The sequence below is a fragment of the Colobus angolensis genome, unplaced genomic scaffold (genome assembly GCF_000951035.1).
Source record: "Colobus angolensis palliatus isolate OR3802 unplaced genomic scaffold, Cang.pa_1.0 Scaffold302, whole genome shotgun sequence".
Classification (NCBI taxonomy): domain Eukaryota; kingdom Metazoa; phylum Chordata; class Mammalia; order Primates; family Cercopithecidae; genus Colobus; species Colobus angolensis.
The window spans coordinates 978,502-999,501 of record NW_012116289.1 but is presented as its reverse complement, the minus strand read 5'-3'; the positions used below and the strand labels follow the sequence as shown (position 1 = coordinate 999,501).

Below are 21,000 nucleotides of genomic sequence, written 5' to 3'. Positions count from 1 at the left end.
AGGAGGCAGAGCTTGCAGTGAGCTGAGATCGCGCCACTGCACTCCAGCCTGGGCGACAGAGCTAGACTACGTCTCAAAAAAGAAAAAAAATAGTAACACTTTCCATCACACTAGAAGGTGATCAACATATAAAATTATGTTTTCCTGCAGGAACAATGTCATCTCTGGGGAGCTGTATTCTGATCGGCATCCTGGCCTTAAAGAATAGGAACTACCCGTGAAGACCCATCAAGAATAGGTATAGTAGTAAAGACCAACTTACAATATATATAAACTTCTGTAATTATTTAAAGGAATAAAATGACATTCCACATAATTATAAATAACTATGCACATTAATTACAGAAGTAGCTCACAGAGATAAAGTACACATAGAATAAACTATAAATAGAAACTATAGAGTAATTTGAGGAATTTTAAATAACCCAAATTTCTTAAGAGACTAACCAAGCAAAAAATGAGATGATAACATGCCTTCTTCTCTCATACTTTCCCTGTATTAGAAGTTTCAAAACTAACAAAAATAATAATAATAATTTCTGAACTATTTCAAAGGTTTCTAATGCAGAATATGTTTTATGATTAGGATGACAAAAATGATAACAATAATATTTCCCATTGAGAAAATCATTTTTAGGCTGGGCACTGTGGCTCATACCTGTAATCCCAGCACTTTGGGAGGCCAGTGCAGGAGGATCACTTGAGGCCAGGAGTTGGAAATGAGCCTGGCCAACACAGTGAAACCTCATCTCTACTAAAAATACCAAAAAAATGTCCGGGCATTGTGGCACACACCTGTAATCCCAGCTACTTGGGAGACTGAGGCATGAGAATCACTTGGACCCAGGAGACGGAGGTTGCAGTGAGCCGAGATCACACTGCTGCACTCCAGCCTGGGTGACACAGAGAGACCTGTCTCAAAAATAATAATAATAATTAATTTAAAAATAAATAAAAATAGAAGAAAAAAATCATTCTTCAAAATAAGAGGCCAGTAAAACATTCCCCACATTTTTCATCTGGCCTATATTCTAAATTTAGTCCATTCTATCACTGAAGTTCTGCAATACTGGACCAAATTCTGTGATAACACTACCATTTAAGTGTTAACTTGTTGACAACTGTCAGTGCTTTCTACACTTTATTGTAGAAAACACAACAGCAATTGATGACACTCAGGCCCTTTAAACAGAGCTTGATACCACTTCTCACCAAACCACCAAAAGGGAGAGGAACATATCCCCGGTAATATGGGGAAATCCAGAGCAGGAGAGAACTGGGTCAGGAGTGTGAATGTACGGTCTGAAGTGGGGGAATTCGCTAGATGGAATGGAAATCAGGGAAAGCAAGGATATCCAAACAGGTCTAAATTTTGCCACGTGTGAAGCCAGCTTTCCCTCCTAAAGTCTATCATCTTTTATGGAGAAAGGGCTTAAAAACTCTCAGGGAAGAGGGAAAGAGAATAGCCTTGTCTTTTTCGGAGCCATTTAGTAAAAATGTCCATCATAGTTTGACACATGCACACCTCTTCACTCAACCCTGTGATTTCTAGGTCTCTGTCCTTGAGGAACAGACACACATAGGCCTGACAGGAATGACAAGCTGGTTCCCTGCAGCTTTGCAAAAACTCAAAATCTAAATGGCTATCAATAGGGAGGTGCTAGATGAATTACTCTATATCTATACTATGGAATCCATACAAGAATTGAAAAAGCATGAACTGGCCTGGGAAAATTCCTAAGTCACATTGTTGTTGATTTTTGGGTTTTTTGTTCTTTGGTTTGGGTTTTTTTTTTTTTTTTCTTCCTGGCCAAAGCAAACTGCAAAAGACCATTTCTTTCCATTTATGTAAAAATAAGAGTACACAGACAAAATTACATATACATGTAATAAACTGAAAAAGGTCTGGAAAACACACAATAAATTGATAACAGTTGTTATTTCCGAGCAGAGTGGGTTTCACAGGCTCAAAAAGAACTTCTTTCTCCTTTCTTATTTAACTTTTTTAGTACAATAATATATTAATGTAGTGTTTAATTAAATTTAAAACTAAATATAATTGTGCCGAGGAAGGAAAGGAGAATGAGAGAGAAGTCAGAAGGGAAAAAGAAAAGAAAGTTCCAACAAATCATGGGAGGACGTGAGCCAGTTCTTGGGGTTCAAGTCCCCCCACTCCCATTTACTTACACAATCAAAGAACTGGGAAAGACTTCCGATAAGCATTCCCTAGCACTTCAACATCAGAGTGATGTTTTCTTGGTCATTATCTGCTGTTTTCATTTATTTCTTTTTTAATCATTCTAGTGATTTTCAAAATAGGAAAAGAGCAAAGGGTCAAAGAGAAAACATGGTCTCCCACTACAAAAGGTAAAGAGATTTTTCATGCCTACATGGTCTTAAGCTTGATTTTTCTCAAGAATATTGACCAGGACAGGTAATGACTATCAGCCTCTAAAAGCTGTGGGATGTGGTTCTCATTTCTCCATTAGGAAGGCCAATCCTCTCTCTTTTTTTCCGTTGTCTGGTAGCTGTAGTCCTCAAGCCTGTCTGCATAAGGGTCTCAGTGGAAACTTAAAAACACTACAGTCAGGGGCCCAGGCTGGGTGCTGCTGATACAGCAGGCCTGCAAGCCTAATGGTGAGACCACCTGGGTCTGTCTCCCATCTCTGTCACTTACTAGCTCTGTGACATTGGGAAAGTCACTAAGGCTCTCAGTGTCACCATTTTTCCATCTATAAAATGGGGCTGACCTTGTGAGGATTCAGTGCCTGCCTCTAAGTAAGTACCACCAGGAGTACTACCTGCTGCTGTTTTGATGAAGAGGATGATCATCTTGCTGACCTGGCAAGCCCCAGGAATCTGCATTCTAACTGCTGCTTCTGTGATCCATTACATTTTGAGAAACACTGTGTATACACATTCCCTCAGGTAAAAGGAAGAACAAACAGGAAACAACATTCAAGGGTAACTTGCAGCATCTAGTAAGCTTTCACTATTGGTCATCCACTAACAATACTAGATTTCACCTTCCCATATGCTTGCCAATAGAGCCACGCCCTGCACCCGTTCTGCCTGGCACCCACTGCACTATGTTAGGTACAAGCTGAATGCACCTCCTCAAGAGGCCTGACCACACAGCCTGGTGAGCAGCTTTAAAAACTGCAAAAGGTAGTACCTCTGAAAGCAGATACCGTTCAAAATACGGAGAATTCAGTCTATCAGCACTCCCGTTACAATGTGTTAAATCAAGGGTGCCCAACCCTGGGCCACGAACTCCTACGGGTCTGTAGCTTGTAAGGAACTGAGCCACACAGCAGGAGGTGAGAAGAGGGCAAATAAGCGAAGCTTCATCTGTATTTACAGCTGCTCCCCATCACTCACATTACCGCCTGAGCTCCGCCTCCTGTCAGATCAGCTGCAGCATCAGATTCTCATGGAAGCACAACCTCTACTGTGAACTGCACATCCTAGTCATCTAAGTGTGCACTCTATGAGAATCGAAAGTCTGAGGATCTGTCACTGGCTCCCATTACCCCTAGATAGGACCATCCACTTACAGGAAAAGAAGCTCAGGGCTCTCAGTGATTCCACATTATGGCGAGTTAGATAATTATATTACATATGACAATGTAATAATAACAGAAATAAAGTGTGAAATAAATGTAATGCGTTTGAATCATCCCCAAACCATCCCCCCACCCCGGTCCATGGAAAAATGGTCTTTCATGAAACAGGTGCCTGCGCCAAAAAGGTTGGGAACCACTGTGTGAAATGATCTGATAAACGAGTCTCCATTTCTTTGCTAAGGAGACTCCATTGTGTATTATGTTACATATATATAAATATATATAACATAAACATATATTTATTTATATTAAAATTCTATTTTTACTTCTAACATACATAAATTATATTATATAAATATATATATTAAATTATATATATAAATTCATTGACCCTGAGGCAATCATGCCTAGACATGATTTAGTTATAAAGTATTATCAGCAAACTTCTGCACTACTATGATTCCTCACTAAACCACTCTCATTGAGCAAGAACAGTCAAAAGCTTCAGCATGAGCATGCAGGCTCTTGTTAGAGGACTTATCAGAAATGCAGCTGCTACTGCTGTCTCAGAATTTCTGCTACCCACTGATTTGTTGTTGTTTTCCCCTATATGAATGCAGAATGCAAAAGAGTTACGGAGAGGTTTACTGGGATTCCTTGGGAGGCCAAACCCAGGTTGGGTTAACACTCAGATCTGAGGGGCCTTGGGAATGCCCTCCCAAGGGTCTCCCTCCAGTCCTTATTCCTTTACTACACAAGGCTGTTTGGTGTTAGCTTCTTGGCTTTATTCACATTCAAAGCTAAAACCCAAGGTACAACCTAACTGCCCAAAGATATGGTCAGAAATGACCAAATGAACTTTGGTATGCTCTTACAACAGAATCTTATGCATCTATTAAGGTTAATATGTCCAAATAACAGAGATGTTATGCCCTAATGTTTAAGTAGGAAAAAATGTAAATAATGCAATGTGAGTAGTAAAATATCAACCCTGTAAACACTTTTACATGGGAAAATATGGAAATAAATATATCAAATGATAACAATTGTTATTTCTGGATGGTGAGATTATATTTTTTTCCTGCTTTTCCACAGTTTAGACTGTTTTTTGAGGCTTCTCCTATGAGCATAAGTTACAATTCCAAAAAAAAAAACTCACCAAAATACTGGGAGTCTCCAGTATTTAAGAGTGAACAGGACTGTATCCCTTAAAACCCTTGAGACAAGCACTGTATTATGAGGTAGAAAGAGAGAAAACAAAGGGTGCATATTAACATCCACCCCAAGGCCCCTGAAAAGTCAGACTCACTGTATTAGTTCATTTTCACACTGCTACATAGAACTGCCCAAGACTGGGTAATTTATAAAGGAAAGAGGCTTAATTGACTCACAGCTCAGCATGGCTGGAGAGGCCTCAGGAAACTTACAATCATGGCAACAGGTGAGGGGGAAGCAAGGTACCTTCTTCACAAGGTGGCAGGAAGGAGAAGTGCCAAGCAAAGGGGGAAAAGCCCCTTACAAAACCATCAGGTCTTGTGAACAGCATGAGAACAGCATAGGGGAGAACCACCCCCATGATTCAATTGCCTCCACCTGGTCTCTCCCTTGACATATGGGGATTACAGGGATTACGATTCAGGAAGAGATTTGGGTGGGGACGGAAAGCCAAACCCTACCACCCATTCAGGAGTCCCTCTCATGAAGGTCCGCCTTAGGGCAGGGCAGGATTCTTGACCTCCCCCCAAATGCCTTGGGATTTCCATCAGAAAGAGAACTCAGGACACTGCACTCGCTGGCCTATCCTTGGGTCCAGTTTGGTGAGAAGAGGCTTATCATCTTAAGCCCAAAAAGAATGTTCAGGAAATGTGTTTGTCTTGGGTATCTCTTTCCTTTGAAATACTAAGATATGACGAGGAAAGGGTGGTGATAAAGGAACTAGCAGGTCAAGAAGGAAAGAAGGCTACACACTACAGCATGAGAAAGCTCCCTTCTGCACGACCAGTCGTGGAGAAGCAAACCGAAAGCCTGTCAAGCATGCGAAGGGCATCAGTTATACTTCCATTACCTGAGAGATGTTGACATGCAGTACGGTGAATACATCTTCCCATGTTAGTCCCTCGAACACAATTGTCCTCGTTCTTTGTTTTTTTGTTTTTGTTTTTTGAGATGGAGTCTTGCTTTGTCACCCAGACTAGAGTACAGTGGCGCAATCTTGGCTCACTGCAACCTCTGCCTCCTGCATTCAAGTGATTCTCCTGCTTCAGCCTCCCCAGGAGCTGGGATTACAGGCACCCACCACCACACCTGGCTTTTATATTTTTAGTAGGGATGGGGTTTCACCATGTTGGCCAGGCTGGTCTTGAACTCCTGACCTAAAGTAATCTGCCCGCCTCAGCCTCCCAAAGTGCTGGGATTACAGGTATGAGTCACCACGCCCAACCTGTTGTCCTCACTTAACAAATGAGGTGATGAGATCAAGAGAGGATCCACGTCTCCCCCTGCTCATATGGAAATGTGGTGGATGAGCTTCCCCAGGCTTAAGACAATAGACATTGATTGTCTCACAGTTCTGGAGACTGTAAGTCTAAGATCAAGGTGTCGGCAGGGCATGCTCCCTCCGAAGGCACTTGGGAAGAATCAGTCCTTGCCGTTGCTAGATCCTGGCAGCCCTGGGTGATCCTAGGCTGGTGGCAGCATCACTCCAGCTTCTGCCACTCTTTGTGTGTCTCTGTCTATCTCTGTTTCCTCCTCTTCTTATAAAGACACCAGTCACATTGGATTTGGGGCCACCCAAATTCAGTATGACTTCATCTTAATTAACTATACCTGCAAAGGGCCTAGTTCCAAACAAGGTCACATTCTGAGCTTCCACATAGATGTGAAATTTGGGAAACACTCTGCCAGCCAGTACACTTGGATTCAGACTCGGCAAGGTGACTCCAGAGCCCACACCCTGAACACTGGGCTAATGTTGCCTCCTGCATGGCCCCACACTGTGAAGCCCTGTTGACATATAGACAGTGTGAAATCCCCAGGGAGCTGACGATCTACATGAAACCGCAGAGAGGGAAAATCACACCACTGCGGTATCCACGTGGGCTTCTGGACGCCATAGAAATCTGAAGGGGATCGTGGCAGATAAGGGCTGGGCACCTTGAGCACAGGCAGCACCCGGACAGGTTGGGGAAAAAGACCCGCACTAAGGCCAAGAGAGAGGTGAGACCAGGAACAGCACATTCCTGAGGGAGCATGGGGCTGGAGGGCAATGGAAAATGAGGCTGGATTAAGGAGACGTTAGAGATGCTTCCAAGACAGGCGGAGAGACTTAGATCTAATTTGGAAGGAAAGGAAAATTTTAATGAGGACCAAAATGATAAAATACAGGCATAAAGACCTCTCCAGGAGAGGTGGGCAGGGTAAGTGTGGAGCCTGGAAAAACTGAGTGTTGAAACTTGTTGACAAAATATGCTCAGGTGCGTGTGTACAAATATGCAGGGGCATGATGGTTGCCTCTTCGCTACAACATTTTAACAACCTGCCTTAGAAAATAAACCAAATATGCAGATGCTCACATACTTTCATCCCTCCTCCAGGAGAGTCCCCTTCCTCCCAGCCCCAGACACACACATACACACAAACACACACACACACGCACACACACCCTACTTCTCCTCCCCACCCATGTGCACCCCAGCCAAGAGCTGAGTGAAAAGAAAGGTGAGAGAAAGAGAAATAAAAATGCCTGAAGCAGCAGCCAGGAGAGAAGACGGCCAAGATATCAATCACCTTTGCACTGTTCACAACAGGCTCCCCTCTGCTTGACGGCCAGGGCACAGTCTCGGGACAGCACGGGGCACTTCTCTCTCTTACATGTCACTTCCTTGTTCTAGGCAAAAAGAGACACGAGACATTTGAAATAAACATCAAACAGAATTCCCCAAATCCTAACACACCACGGAGGTTTTCCCAGCGCCCCTCTTACATCGCCTTCACCTGGCAAGAAAACACTGTGAGAGCAAATAGGATTTTGCTGTCTCTGAAACAGAAACAAACACTCATCCAGGAACACAGGACTTTGGAGATCAGAGTCAGATGAGAGGAGATGAAAAGTTCCTTCTTTAAAAAGCCAGCTTCACCTAGATAACCGATTGCCAAGGGAGAAGTTCTCTCCCGCTCCTTCAGATTCTAAGGTTTCTTTTTAGTACACACTGCAGAAACGATAATATTTGTGTGAACCATATTTTGCCTGTTGGGCTACCTGGGCCAGGACTGCATCGTGAGAACAAAAATATTTTCACATGGCCGTCCAACAATCCTTAATGGTAGAGTGCATTAAAATGCAGCAATCTAAAGTTCCAACTCAAATAATGACAAAGTTGAGTATTGGATCGGCTTGGTAAAAGAAAAAATAATATTCTCCATGCCAAGCAGAGACACGGACGTCAGTGCTTTATAGCTGTGGGACAGCTGCATTATATTAGCACTTATGCTAATGAACGTGCGGTGAACATTTGCATCTTTGGTTTTTTCCCGAAAGGTTAGCTGTTAAAATGTCTTAAAGAAGATACAAACGTGATGGATATGCCTGTTTATATATGGATTGTATGCACCAGAACCAAAAATACTGTCTCAAAAAATTCAACAAAATGTGAGATTTACCAAGTGGCGACCACATGCTAGGTGCTGTGGCTTTCATTCTCACTAAAATTCTGTGAGGTCAGTATCATTATCCCCATTTTGCAAACAAGAAAACGGCTGCTCAGAGAAGGTAGCTGACTTTTCCAAGATGACCCAGCTTTCCAGTGGGAGGGATGGAACTCAAGATGAAGACATCAATGTGTGCACACCTATGCCCTTCCCTGGATGACAGCAAGCACTACCAGTGCCTCATCTGGGGGCAAGTTGGAGAGGAGCAACTGGCCGGCTCTGCTCACCTTGAAATGAACCTAGAACTCTCTTGGAATACGTATTAATAAAGAAGAAATCCAAACTCAGCCCTGACAACAAATTTGAGAAGATTCTCAAGTGTACCCAGTACGCCTCCATGCCACGAGACTAAGAAGATCTCACTATTTCTTGCTCAGAACCAAGGAGACACATGCGAGCCTGCAGGAGTGTCTGTGTGCATGTGCATATGCATATGTGCCTGCGAGCTTGTGTGTGTGTACGTGTGTGTGTGTGTGTGTGTGTGGTGTGTTGGAGTCTGGGAACCCAAGCAAAGCTCATGCACCACAGTCCAACCCCAAGGCAGTTCCAAAATAAAACGTGTCACCTTCTATGCTGCCCTGAAATTCCCTGGGAGTTCCAGAGTGTAAGATGCTCCCAGGGTCTAATTCTAAAATAAATCCAGGTTGCTATCCCCTCTCCTTTCAAAGATGAGAACATCTGTGAGTGCCAGAACCCCACTCCCTCCGACTCACAGTCACAACTGCCTGAGAGTGAGTTCTACGGGGGAGGGTTGGGCCTTGCCTTGCCCGGAGCTGTTTCCACATCAGTCCTGTTATTTCCCTGCCCTCGTGGCTTTTGCAAGGGCAACTGAGGCATAGAAATAATGAGCCACAACCGGCGTTGCTCAAACTCATCCGCTGAATGGCACACATAGAAAATGATGCTCATTTCAGCTAAGGAATGCTGGGATGAATGTGGTGAATATTCCTGAAACTGTCCCAGGACTTGTCCAACACCTAGAGAAAGGACATCAATCCACAGCCACCTGCACCCCACACCTGCAGGGGCTGCTGCTGCTGTTTTGTTTTTTCATTTACTGGTTGTCCTTATGATGGGAGGGTGACCTGAGTCATACAGTCTCTCTCTCTCTCTCTCTTTCTCTCTCTCTCTCTCTCTCTCTCTCTTTCTCTTTCCTTTTTTGGGATCTGTTACATGGTACATGCCCTCAAGGGACTGACCTCATTTACTCCTAAAATCCTGTGAGACAGTGACCCTCATCCTTAGCTGCACATTAGTACCTCCTGTGGGATTCTTAACAAAGACTGCCACGGTTTCCCACTCCCCGCAGCTCAGATCTGGTTAATCTAAGGACCAGGCATGGGTATTTGTTCAAGCTCCCAGGTAATTCCAATGTTCAGCTAGGGCTGAGAACCACTGCTGTCAGGGGAGAGTATTTCTGTGGCTGCCGGGGCTGAGCTGGGATAAGGAGCTGTCCACAGTCCCTTTGTGAACAGCAGACCTACAATCTGAAGCCAAGTGTGCTGGCCCCACGCTCCCCAGAACTCCTTCCCTCACCCCCTCTTCTCCATGACAATGGTGGCATCAAGGCTAACTATAAGGCACAGCCCTTAGATTGATTTTTATAATTTTTTCTTAAATTACAAAGGTCATACAATGTTATGGTCACCCTTCAAATTAAAGAGACATTTTTTTAAAAAATTAATAACCTCCCCCAACTCCCACCAAAGTCATCAAGGATAGCCACCAGGTATGTATGCTGCTTGGCATTGTCGACAGAGACTTCATTTTGAAAAGCATAGTTCTTGCAAGCTATATTTTATCCCGACTCTCCTACCCCAGGAAAATTGTGAAAGAAACTTCATTAACAGAGCTTCTGTTACCAGGACTTTATGGCTTTATGCATTCGGCAAACCTGGCTGCAGCCTTAGCCAAGGGCCACTCCCAAGCACATCTCCTTTCTGAAGGGAAGGATCTTCAGATACAGAGAGTTCAAAGCTCTCAGGGCAGTCAAAGTAAAGACACAATCTGGGATCTGATAAATAGGAAGGCACACACTCACTTAAATATAGGAACTCTTTGCTGACTTAGAAACCTGGGAGCCAGTCAAAATCCATAACAGGATCCCAAGATTCATAATAAATAGCTTGTAATTACAGTCCAGCACAAAAGTTATTCCAACCAGATGGTTTGTAGATTCACATCTGGCTTTTTTTTTTTTTTTTGGTACACACACATAGAACAAGCCTAAACCTTAGATGTAGATTTAGTGGGATTTTCCCCCTCTTATTCCACTGGGAGTTTTTAAATATTCTATCAACGGTCACATTGGTACAGAACTGCCATATCTGATCATTGCCCTGGTGTCTGATTGGTGTGAACGTGGAATATGTCTTTGGAATCCCAGGCCTTGCAAGAAAAAAATTTAAAAGCTCAGGGAATTGCTGGTGAGAGCCTGATTTCTCCATTTCCTTAATTGAGTCCAGCAGCTACAGAGTAAATTCAAACACAGGTTAATTAAGACCACTCCATTCGCTTTCCCAATTTTGCCAAGAGACAAAAACACTTGTCCTCAAGCCAGTGACTCTGGTGAGAAGTGACACACGCAAAGCCATGCCTTCAGGACTGCCTCACCCCTGGGCTGCCTCATCCCCACATGCACTACGTGTTACCACTCTGACTCGGGGTCAAGGCTCATTCTGTTCACATCTTCATTCGAGAAACATTTTCTAATACAGGCTCACACTTACTAAACTCGTTCTCTGTGTGTTCAGGCTCTGTGCTAAGAATCTTATGTGCATTTTTCTCACCAAAAATTCCTCATGATCTCCATCTTACAGAGGAGGGATCAAGGTTAGGAAATTTGCCCAGAGTCACCCAAGAGACAGATCTGGAATACAGATAGAGGTCTGTCATTTAAATGCCACACTTTGCTACTTCCCAGGCATTCAGGATGCAGAAAAGAACAAAATAATGTTCCTGCCCTCAGGCTGCAGGGGAGATTGGTGCCTTCCTGGTGGCTCCAGACAGGAATTCTCTAACTAGAGCAGAGCAACTCCAGGGGCCTGTGTCATGGCCAACCACGGGAAGGTCTGCAGACACCAGCTGTTTGCTGGTAACAAAGAAAGTTGTTCCAATTTGGATATCAACAGGGATGAGACTATCATGCCTCTGAAAGCCAGACTGGCATCCTCAAACACTTCTCCCCAAATCCCAGCTTGGGTTTGAGTCTCTCCGAATCTAAACAAGAGAAATGGTGGCAAAAATACACTCAAGGAAAAGGTCAGAATACTCAAAAAAAAAAAAAAAAAAAAACCCTAACCAATGAATAAGAGCAATAAACCCCACCGCATCTTTCAGTCTCAGTCTCCCGTGAGTCCCTCTTTCTAGGGTTGCCAGCCAGCGGTCTACCTGTTGTCAAAAGCGTCTGTCTGCATTACTGCCTCCTTTAAGGAAGATAGTTAACCGATTCTCTAACATTGGTCAAATACATCAAAACCCAAAACGTAGCCTCTGGAGGCACATTAAATGAAGTGCCAACATGAAAAACTACAAGGGGGGCATAGGGAGTAAAACATTTTTTAAAAATCAACATGACTGGCAACAAAGCTCTATAAGGATGTGAGCCAAACCACAGCTCCCGCCGCAAGCCAAGTTCAAACAGGATTCCGGCAGTCAGCTTGCTGTGTCTGAGATCTGCCACGAGATGGCAGCACAGAGTGCCCGGTCTCAGGAATTGCAGCCCTGAGACCGCCAGCGCCGCCTTGGGAGTGTTTCCCAGTGTCTGGTGGGGAGCGGCATGAACTTTCCCATGAGCATAGGGCGGAGGTGTACAGAGAAGATAGCAGAGCACCGCTGTGAAACGTTCCTGTGTGCTTTCCTCGACCAGAAAAACATGCTTTTGAGACGCTTCTGTTCTATTCCAAGCCCCAATGTCTTGAACGTATTTTTTTTTCAAAGATTCTTCCAGAACCAATCCTATTATGGAATACGAAAAGTATTCCTTGACCTTTCATTTATAATAAAAAATAATATAATCAAAATCTGAAGAGGAAAACACAGCAGCTAATATGATGAGGGTAGTGGAGGGAGAAATGTCTGCGGGCAGACCTTTTATTTTTAGGCTATGAAACACCATCACAAATCTCTCGAAATAAGAGTGAAAATGAAAAGACCTCGTGCCTGCCTGCTGATCGTCCATTTGGTTAGCCATGCTATGAAGGTGGCAGATCAACACAAGACCCTTCCCCTAGATGATGGCATTATTTTCCCTCCATCCCTGTCTCTGATGACAGCAAAGCCTGCCTGGGAAGCAAACAGCTGTCATTTGGCAAACTAGCAAATTCAAAGTGACAGATTCTTTTTCAGGAAACCAAGAAGGCTGTGAGGTTGTGGTATGTTTTTCTGCCCGAGTGAACAATACTCAATATGTCAATGAAGCACATGGGCCAGGTAGTGTGACTGCAGGGAATAAAGCGGCAGAGTCCCGTTATTCCATCGCGGTAGTCTTTTTTGGGGAGGAGCTTACAGATTTTGCTACCTTCAAGAATTCTCCACCAAAACACAAATATCCCTGGGGATAGACCCACATTCATCCCAAATAGCCCATTTCTTGGGATAGATGCCCCACCCTGGTGACTCTGAGAGGAAAAGTTGCTTAGCAGTGGAGGCTCCAAAGCTGAAAAAGCCCTGGCAGACGTATCACTATACTCAGTGCTGCAGGAGAGAGACAGAAATCATGTAGCAAGGTTCCTAGTCTCCAGAAACCTACAAGCTCTTGGGGAAAATAAGACAACAGACATCAGCAGAACACACAAACACTACGGTGTAACTTCTGGCACAGTGAGAAGCACGAAAGAGAACTTCACCTTGATTCAAAAGCCATCATCGTTGCTAGGCACAAATAGGACACTTTGATGCTTACTCAAATTTTTATTATCAAAGAGCTTACACAATGGTGTTCCATGTGGAGAGTCTCAAGATGGCTCAAATAGGAATTTGTTGTTAGGAATATGGATGTCTTGTTTCAAGTGTCCCAAGGAGGAGGGAGCAGGGGAAGCTGATCCCACATCAGCGTGTATATTCTCATTGGAATTTCTAGTCTCTCTATGTATGAAGTCAAAGAGGTCAACTTCCCTTGAAGTATCCCCATTGTAACCCAATTCCAGATCTCAAAGAGTCAAAGGGAAATTTTTAGCACTTTTGAACACAGGTCATGATTTCTCCCAGGCAATATTATACCACTTCTCATAAACAGAAGAATAATACTTCAGGTTTACATAGCACTTTCTTCTAACGATCTCTGTAGACATTATTTCATTAATCCTCACAGGTTTATTAAGATTTGCAGATGGAGAAATGGCACACAATGAGGTTGTCTCAGATCCCTCAAAGAGGCAGCTGGCAGTGGACCCAGGAACAGAACCCAGTTCCCAGCCTGGCTTATGGGACCAGCTGGGAAGGTTAGTTTGTAAGGCACACAGCACTAAAATGTACAGGAGTGTCATATCCAAATTAGGTTAGCAATAGGCTGTTGAGATTTTAGAAATAGACTAGCATGTAAGTTAAGCTAGTCTGCAGATTTTCTGGACAGGCCACGTGGGCCAAACAGGTGAGGTCTCCTGCCACGTTTCTGCCCTGGTACAAGGTAACCTATGAGAGGTGCCGTGGAAGGAAGGGATTACCCAGGACTTGGGCAAGCAGACCAGACTTTAAGCCTTCAGGGTTCTAGAATGAAGAGATGGAAACAAAAGCTGAAAAAAGAAGTGTGTTGGCAGCAACCAAAGACCCAAAGGGGCCAGATTTCATTGCTTTTCTTTGAGACAGGGTCTTGCTCCATCACCCAGGTTGGAATGCAGTGGCACAATCATGGCTCACTGCAGCCTCAACCTCCCAAAGTCAAACGATCTCCCATCTCAGCCTCCAGAAGGAGCTGGGATGACAGGAATGCACCACCACTCCTGGCTACTTTATTTATTTATTTATTTTTTGATTTGTAGAGACAAGCTTCCCAGTCTGATCTCAAACTCCTGGGTTCAAGTGATCCTCCACCTCAGCCTCCCAAACTGCTGGGATTACAGCTGTGAGCCACTGCACCCAGTGAGATTTCACTGCTTATCAGCAGTTCTGATCATTGGAGATGGTAAAATGAAGCGATGACCTCTCTAGAACATTCGGTCAGGGGAAATCCTGAGCAAGTGAGCATGAACTCACAGAGGAGAGAATGCAAGCTTGTACCTGCTCCAGCCTGTCCCCTTTGGACAAAATCTGTTCTCAGTCTCTTGGAAAATAATAATGGAGCATGGGTAGGGGGGCCCTGAGATAGCCCAGTGGTTGCCAATGGCAGTATTAAAATTGATTGATAATTTATTACTTTAATTAAGCTTTTGTTTGCTCATTCTTCATTACTGATAGTAAAACTGACTTTCTTATAACTCTTACATAGAAATATCTGGAAGAAAAAAAATAAAAGGCAGTTTGGTCAGCCACAAACCGTAAGTGTACAAGTCCAAGGCTCTGGGTCATGTCTCTTAACTCAACAGAACTTGGGGAAAAAACAGAAAGACAACATGAAGAAATCCATTTCTAAGATGAAGAACATGAAGCTGAAAGGGAAAAGGACCCAAACTCCCCAGATGAAATAAGTGGCTTCCCCCAAGACCTCTTTCCCAACGGAGTTTAGTCCAAGAGATGGGAGGTGCCAACTGTAGCCTTTGCACAATATACCTCACGCCGTTAACATAAAGTGGCATTTCCAGACCTTTCTGCAACCCCAGCCTCCACTGCTTTTGCAAATCCCTTCCACAGTCAGGGCCACAAACAAGCTGATCCATCTCTAACCAAACAATGAAGTAACATACTGTTTTCCAGGCAGGTTGCTGAACTATGAAGAAGAATAACACCCGACATTTATAGAAAATCTATTATATGCCCCACCATGCTGAACATGTTTTGTGTATTTTGTCATTTAACCCTTGCAAACAAGCCTGAAGAACGTACTGATTTACCTCCCACCCCATCTTATAGGTAAGTAAACTGAGGCACGGAGAGGTTAAACGGCTCACCCAGGTTTACATAGCTGGCCAGGGCAGAGATTCAAACCCAGGACTCTGATATCAAATCCTATGATTTCATCATTATGCTATACAGCTTCATTTAGAGGCTAAGGGAGCCGCCTTCCCCTTGCAGCTAAGAATTTAAATGTTTGCCTTTGTTAAGCACCCCATTTTCAGACCTTTATAAACCTTGGTGCTTTACGGTTGCATTTTGAACACACAAGTAAAAATAGTGCCTTTTAGGAAAGACAGATTAAGTCTCTGACTTAAAAACTCAAAACAAGTCCCAGTCTCTGAGTGCCTGGTCATTTGCAAGGCTGACCAAAACCTGGACCCGAACCTGCCAAGTCCTCTCATTTCTTCTTTGATTTGAACAGAAGGGTGTACTCTCCTGGGAGACTTGCAGCATCTCACGCCCATAATTTTGTAGACTTAATGTTAAACTGCCTTGCAAGAACATCATGCAATTCATTGCGCTCCATCTGGGAGTGTTATTCTTTTTCCCTCCCGTCTAGGCTCAACGAGTCTTTACCCCAGAGACCCAGGCCCTGGCAAACACCGCCTCCTCCAGCCCAGCTCACAGTGCAAACTCCGAACAAAGCTGCCCTTGAAGCCCGGCCATTTAAAAAGACTTTATGAAGCCCACTGGGGCCCCCCGATTATTTTGCAACAAGTCATATCCCATGAAGAAATTCACTTCTCTGCAACACAAAACAGAGGGAGATTAAAGAAAAAGGCAGGGGGGTGGAAGAAAGAAGTAAGACCCCCTGCGGTTCTGTCTGGCCAGAATCGTGTCTTTTAGTACCCATATCCCCTACAAAGACAATGTTCTGATGATATATGGCCCTAATACATCACTAAATGACAGTGTTCTCCTGATCCCATACCTTGAAAATATGACACGTGCCAGCAGAGGCAATGGGGGATTAATAAGGAGGCCCTTCTGATATTTATGTTACCTAACATTTCCATTTTTTAAATGGGTTTTAGTTTGTTGGAGGGATTGTTTTGGGTCCTATTCTGTTTAAGGGTTTAGGTCTGGCTTTTTTTTTTTTTTTTTCGGCTTTTTCAAGAAACTCACAGAACAAAGAAACATAGTCCATTAGAGTGTCCCAGCTGCTCAAGTAGAAGTCTGATTTAAAACAGGGCAGTGTCAAATGGCTCCTCATTCTGTTTAATCATATTTTGAAATAGAACCAAAACATTAGGGATGGCAGAACACAAAAAAACAACCACCAAATAAAAATAGTAGCCCAAAAGAGAGTAGCACTGCCTGTTTTTTATTAGACTGCACGTCGTAGAAGCAAAGGGTCTGCTGGCAACAGCACATTCGTGTAACAGGAATGGAGGGAACATACAGAGCCAGGGATCGAGCCCCATGGGCCCTGCCACAGATGCAGCTCTGCACTGTGCTCAGTTCCCAAAAGCAAACCAAAAACCCAACAGGTAGGTTGCATCTCACTCTGCCACGTGTGTGAACCCAGAGGGATCATGGTGGTGTCCTGCCTTTATTTGGCCCAAATGCCTCAGTCAACCCTTCTCTCTTCCTAACAGAAGGGACTCCAACAGCTGGGATGTGGGATGGGGTTGGTGCTGCAGAGAACACTTCCAAAAGACTCCTGGGAAGAATTTGCAAGCCAGGGGTGAGGGAGAAGGAAGCCCTGCAAAGCAGAGCGGCTTTACGCGCAGGAGGCCTGGCTGCCTCCTCAACACCTCTGGTTATTTTACACTGCTGGGCGCCCTTCAGCACATGACGAATAATAAATCTGCTTCTTCCTCTGCCCCAAAGGAAAACAAAAAAGAAAGGGGTGATGAAATTCTATGAATATTTTTATACCTTTCGGGTGAGTTCTTTTGAGGTAGGTAGAAGATGACGAACCACATTTTCGGGGTCCAACTCCAACTACCTGTAGGATCCGGGGCTCAGAAGGCATTAGTGGGGCTTTCCAGTCCCAAAGGGACAGTGCAGAATCTTCTGGCCAGGTTGGTGGGGGTTTTGGAGAGAATGGGGAGTGGGAGTAAAGAGTTTAAAAGCGGTAATAAAATTAGGTAACTCCACAGGAAAGCGCGAGACCTGACATTAAAGAAAGTGATAGCTGGAGACGTGATTTTGACACAGCCCCTTTCTTGACTTACTGCAATACAGGAAGTTGGGCTGTCTGGTATCAAAAGACAGATGACTCAGTGGGCCTTTTAAATATGCACAGAAGGCCGGGCGCGGTGGCTCACGCCTGTAATCCCAGCACTTTGGGAGGCCGAGGCAGGCAGATCACGAGGTCAGGAGTTCGAGACCATCCTGGCTAACGCGGTAAAACTCCGTCTCTACCAAAAATACAAAAAAATTAGCCAGATGTGGTGGCGGGCGCCTGTAGTCCCAGCTATTCGGGAGGCTGAGGCAGGAGAATGGCGTGGACCTGGGAGGCGGAGCTTGCAGTGAGCCGAGATCGCACCACTACACTCCAGCCTGGAGGACAGAGTGAGACTCTGTCTCAAAAAAACAAACAAAAAAAATTAAATATGTATAGAAATAACTCTGTCAAGGGTAGAAGAAGAGTGAGCACGTACAAAACACAGAAACCAAATGTCTTAGATTCCCTTGGCAATTGGTGGTGGCAAAGCCACTTCTTTGTGAGGCCAGCCCTGGAAGGTTGTCACTCTTGTCACAAGTCAGCACATGTCTCCTTCCTGGATCACATACCTACAGTGAACCCACCAGGTCCTCAGGTGTCCCTCATTCCTGTGGGTCAACAACAAGCCACAGAGCCAATGAAACAGATTTTTCATGGATTGCCCTGTGAAAGCCCGCGCGCTGTTGGGAGTTACAAAAATACCTGATGTTGACAAGTAAATGGAGCTGACATCCATGGGAATAGGCAGGGTGGAGGAGCCGCTCACAGCCCATCTGTCATTTTGACAAAGTAACTTTCTGGTCACCAGTGAGACACTCTTAAAGACATCTGCACAATTGACCCCGACCACCGGCAATCACAGAGCCTTTCAAAGGTACCCCAGGGACGAAAAGCCAATCAGCTTTAGAGCTGGATCCTGTAGTCCTCCCTCCGGGTAACAGTAAGAGCAGGGTGACACCTCAGTTGCTGGAAAGATCTCTGCTCCCAGGCTGTATTTACATTGGTGCCAACTACAGAGGTTGTCCAGTTAGCCCAAGTAACGTCAGGTAGGGAAGCAAGGGAATAGGAGCTCTCTAGCTGGCTAGAAGTTCGCAGAACTGAATATGTCAGCCTCAGACAGCATCCCCCATATGAAGGCAATTCTGTGAGCTAAGGTTTGTCTGACTCATTCACGAAGGCCATTAGCACTGTGTTCTCTTCACCAAAGCTTTCCCAAGGGTCACATGCAGATGTCAGAAGAAAACTGGAGAAGCCACAGATTTATTTCCTTGGTTTAGAATGTAATTTTAATCTACTAGTGTCCATTTGCAAACTCATTAAACCATCAAAGAAAGCCAGATTTGCAAATAATCCCTTTCTGAGATTAAGGTGTTATAAAGAAACGAGAGTGGTCAATTACACACAAAACATTATCAACATAAACGTTGCTGAAGGGATTCACAGCATGTGCCCATTTTTAAAAGGAAAATATCAACCATAATTAGAATCCTTAATCATTAATTTTAACAAGCGTTCCATCACAAAACAGCTTCCAGAAGCTTTCACATATCTAAAATAAGGCAAAAGTATCTGCAGAAAAACAAACGGCTATTAGAAACATGTGACATTGGGGCTATAAACTTGGATTTTTCTGCAGGTTAATCACTGCAGATTTCAGATCTATCTGACCAAAAATCCACAAATCTGTTTAACTAATATTTTTGAGCCCCTGCGGCAGGCCAGGCACTATGCCAGGTTTTCATGGAAACAGAAAATATGAATCAGACACATCTTCTGCCCTAGAAGAGCTTACAATCCAAGAGGGAGAGAGACTAAAGCATAAACACAGCACAGGCACCTCCCATGTTGCAACACGAGGGGCAAGAAGTGCCGGTTACCAACTCAGAGAAGCTCAGAAGTGAGGCGGGAACGGTCAGTTTTGACCAAATTCCACTGCCACAAACTCCTAAAAATCATCCAAAGTCTCTTGTTTCTTTAGACGCTACGTGGCCCACTGAAATGAGCCTTTAAAAAGTTCTGTTATACAATTATCTCACTGAGACAGAATTTGACCTACATCTGTCAGCATTTTGGAACTGACAATTCACAAATGAATCTTCTTCTATGATGACATTCCAGTGCACTCCAAGTGAAGTGTAGCAACCTCACTTGGTATTTTTGAGTAGAACAGTTTGTTTCACATATATCACAGGAAAATAAGGGGTGCTTATCTTGTGCCATGATTTTCTTGCTCTATGAAACTGTAATATTTAACACACTTTGCTAGTCTTTCATCTATGTTTTAGGTAAAATATAAAACATAACATACTGGAGTTTAACTTACATTCTAAAACCAATAATTATCACGCTGTCAAGTCCACCAGGAGTGGTAATATCTATTTTTCAAAAACAGTTTTCTATAGGAAAGAATTTTATTCTAGAATGATATTGCTCATTGCACAGTTTGTTATGATAGCATTAGTGCTCATTGGAGACAACTTTTCATCTTTCAGTGGATTTGTTTAGTTTTCGCACCATCAAACATGATACCCACAATAATGTAAGCTACGAAAAGGGCAAGTCATCATGACAGAAGCAGCAAAGTTTGGAGTAGAAAGAAAAGTTCATCATTTATTTTGGGGAAGGGAAATAGTTAGATCTTCCAATTGCCAAATCAAAAAATGAAACTCAGTGGCACAGATGAATTTGCCCAACGAATATGCTCTGAATGAGCCCAGCATTGTCCCAGGTACAGAGGGTACAAATGAACATGGGAGGGCCGTGTCCTCACAGAGCTGATGTTCCAGCAGTAGGATCTCATGGGCACTGGGGAGGGCTCTGAGAAAATAAAGCGGGATAAGGGAACAGAATGACAAGGTGTGAGGCTGTTGGGGACAGTGATCAGAAAAGGACCCTTTAGGCAGGGTGCAGTGGCTCACCCCTGTAATCCCAACACTTTGGGAGACAGAGGCAGGTGGATCACCTGAGGTCAGGAGTTCAAGACCAGCCTGGGCAACATGGTGAAATCCCATCTCTACTGAAAATACAAAAATTAGCTGGTGGCGCTTGTCTGTAATCCCAGCTACTCGGGAGGCTGAGGCAGGAGAATCGCTTGAGCCCAGGAGGCAAAGGTTGCAGGGAGTCAAGATTGTGCCATTGCACTCCAGCCTGGGTGACAGAGCAAGACTCTGTCTCACAAAAAAAAAAAAAAAAAAAAAAAAGGAAAAGACCCTCTAATAAGAAGAGGGTCTTATTAGACCTATACCTCAGTGAAGGAAGGAGAATACGTGAATATATTGGATGTGTGTGCTCCAGCCACAGGAAAGAACAAAACCCCAGTGGAGAGGGGGTTGGGTATCCTGTAGGAGTGAGGAGGAGCCCAGTGCGCAGCTAGTGCGCAGCTGGAGCACAGTGAGGGGTGGATTCCGGGTGAGATGAGAAGCCACGGGAAGATTTTGCTCAAGTAAGTCAAATAATTTGTATACTTTCAAATGGTCACTGCTTGATAACATATTGTCCGAAGTCAAGAGCAGTAACAGGTAATTAGAAATAATCCAACATATTTTCTTTTTTCTTTTTCTTTTT

General features: G+C 44.0%; 1 protein-coding gene across 1 annotated transcript in view; it reads right to left on the bottom strand.

Moving 5' to 3' along the window:
* Positions 1-21,000, bottom strand: part of BMPER (BMP binding endothelial regulator) — a 256,801-nt gene that overhangs the window by 215,604 nt on the left and 20,197 nt on the right. The window contains exon 4 of the mRNA XM_011950135.1: positions 7,353-7,452. Coding sequence (XP_011805525.1) covers positions 7,353-7,452 — 100 coding nt within the window. The remainder of the gene's footprint in view (positions 1-7,352; positions 7,453-21,000) is intronic.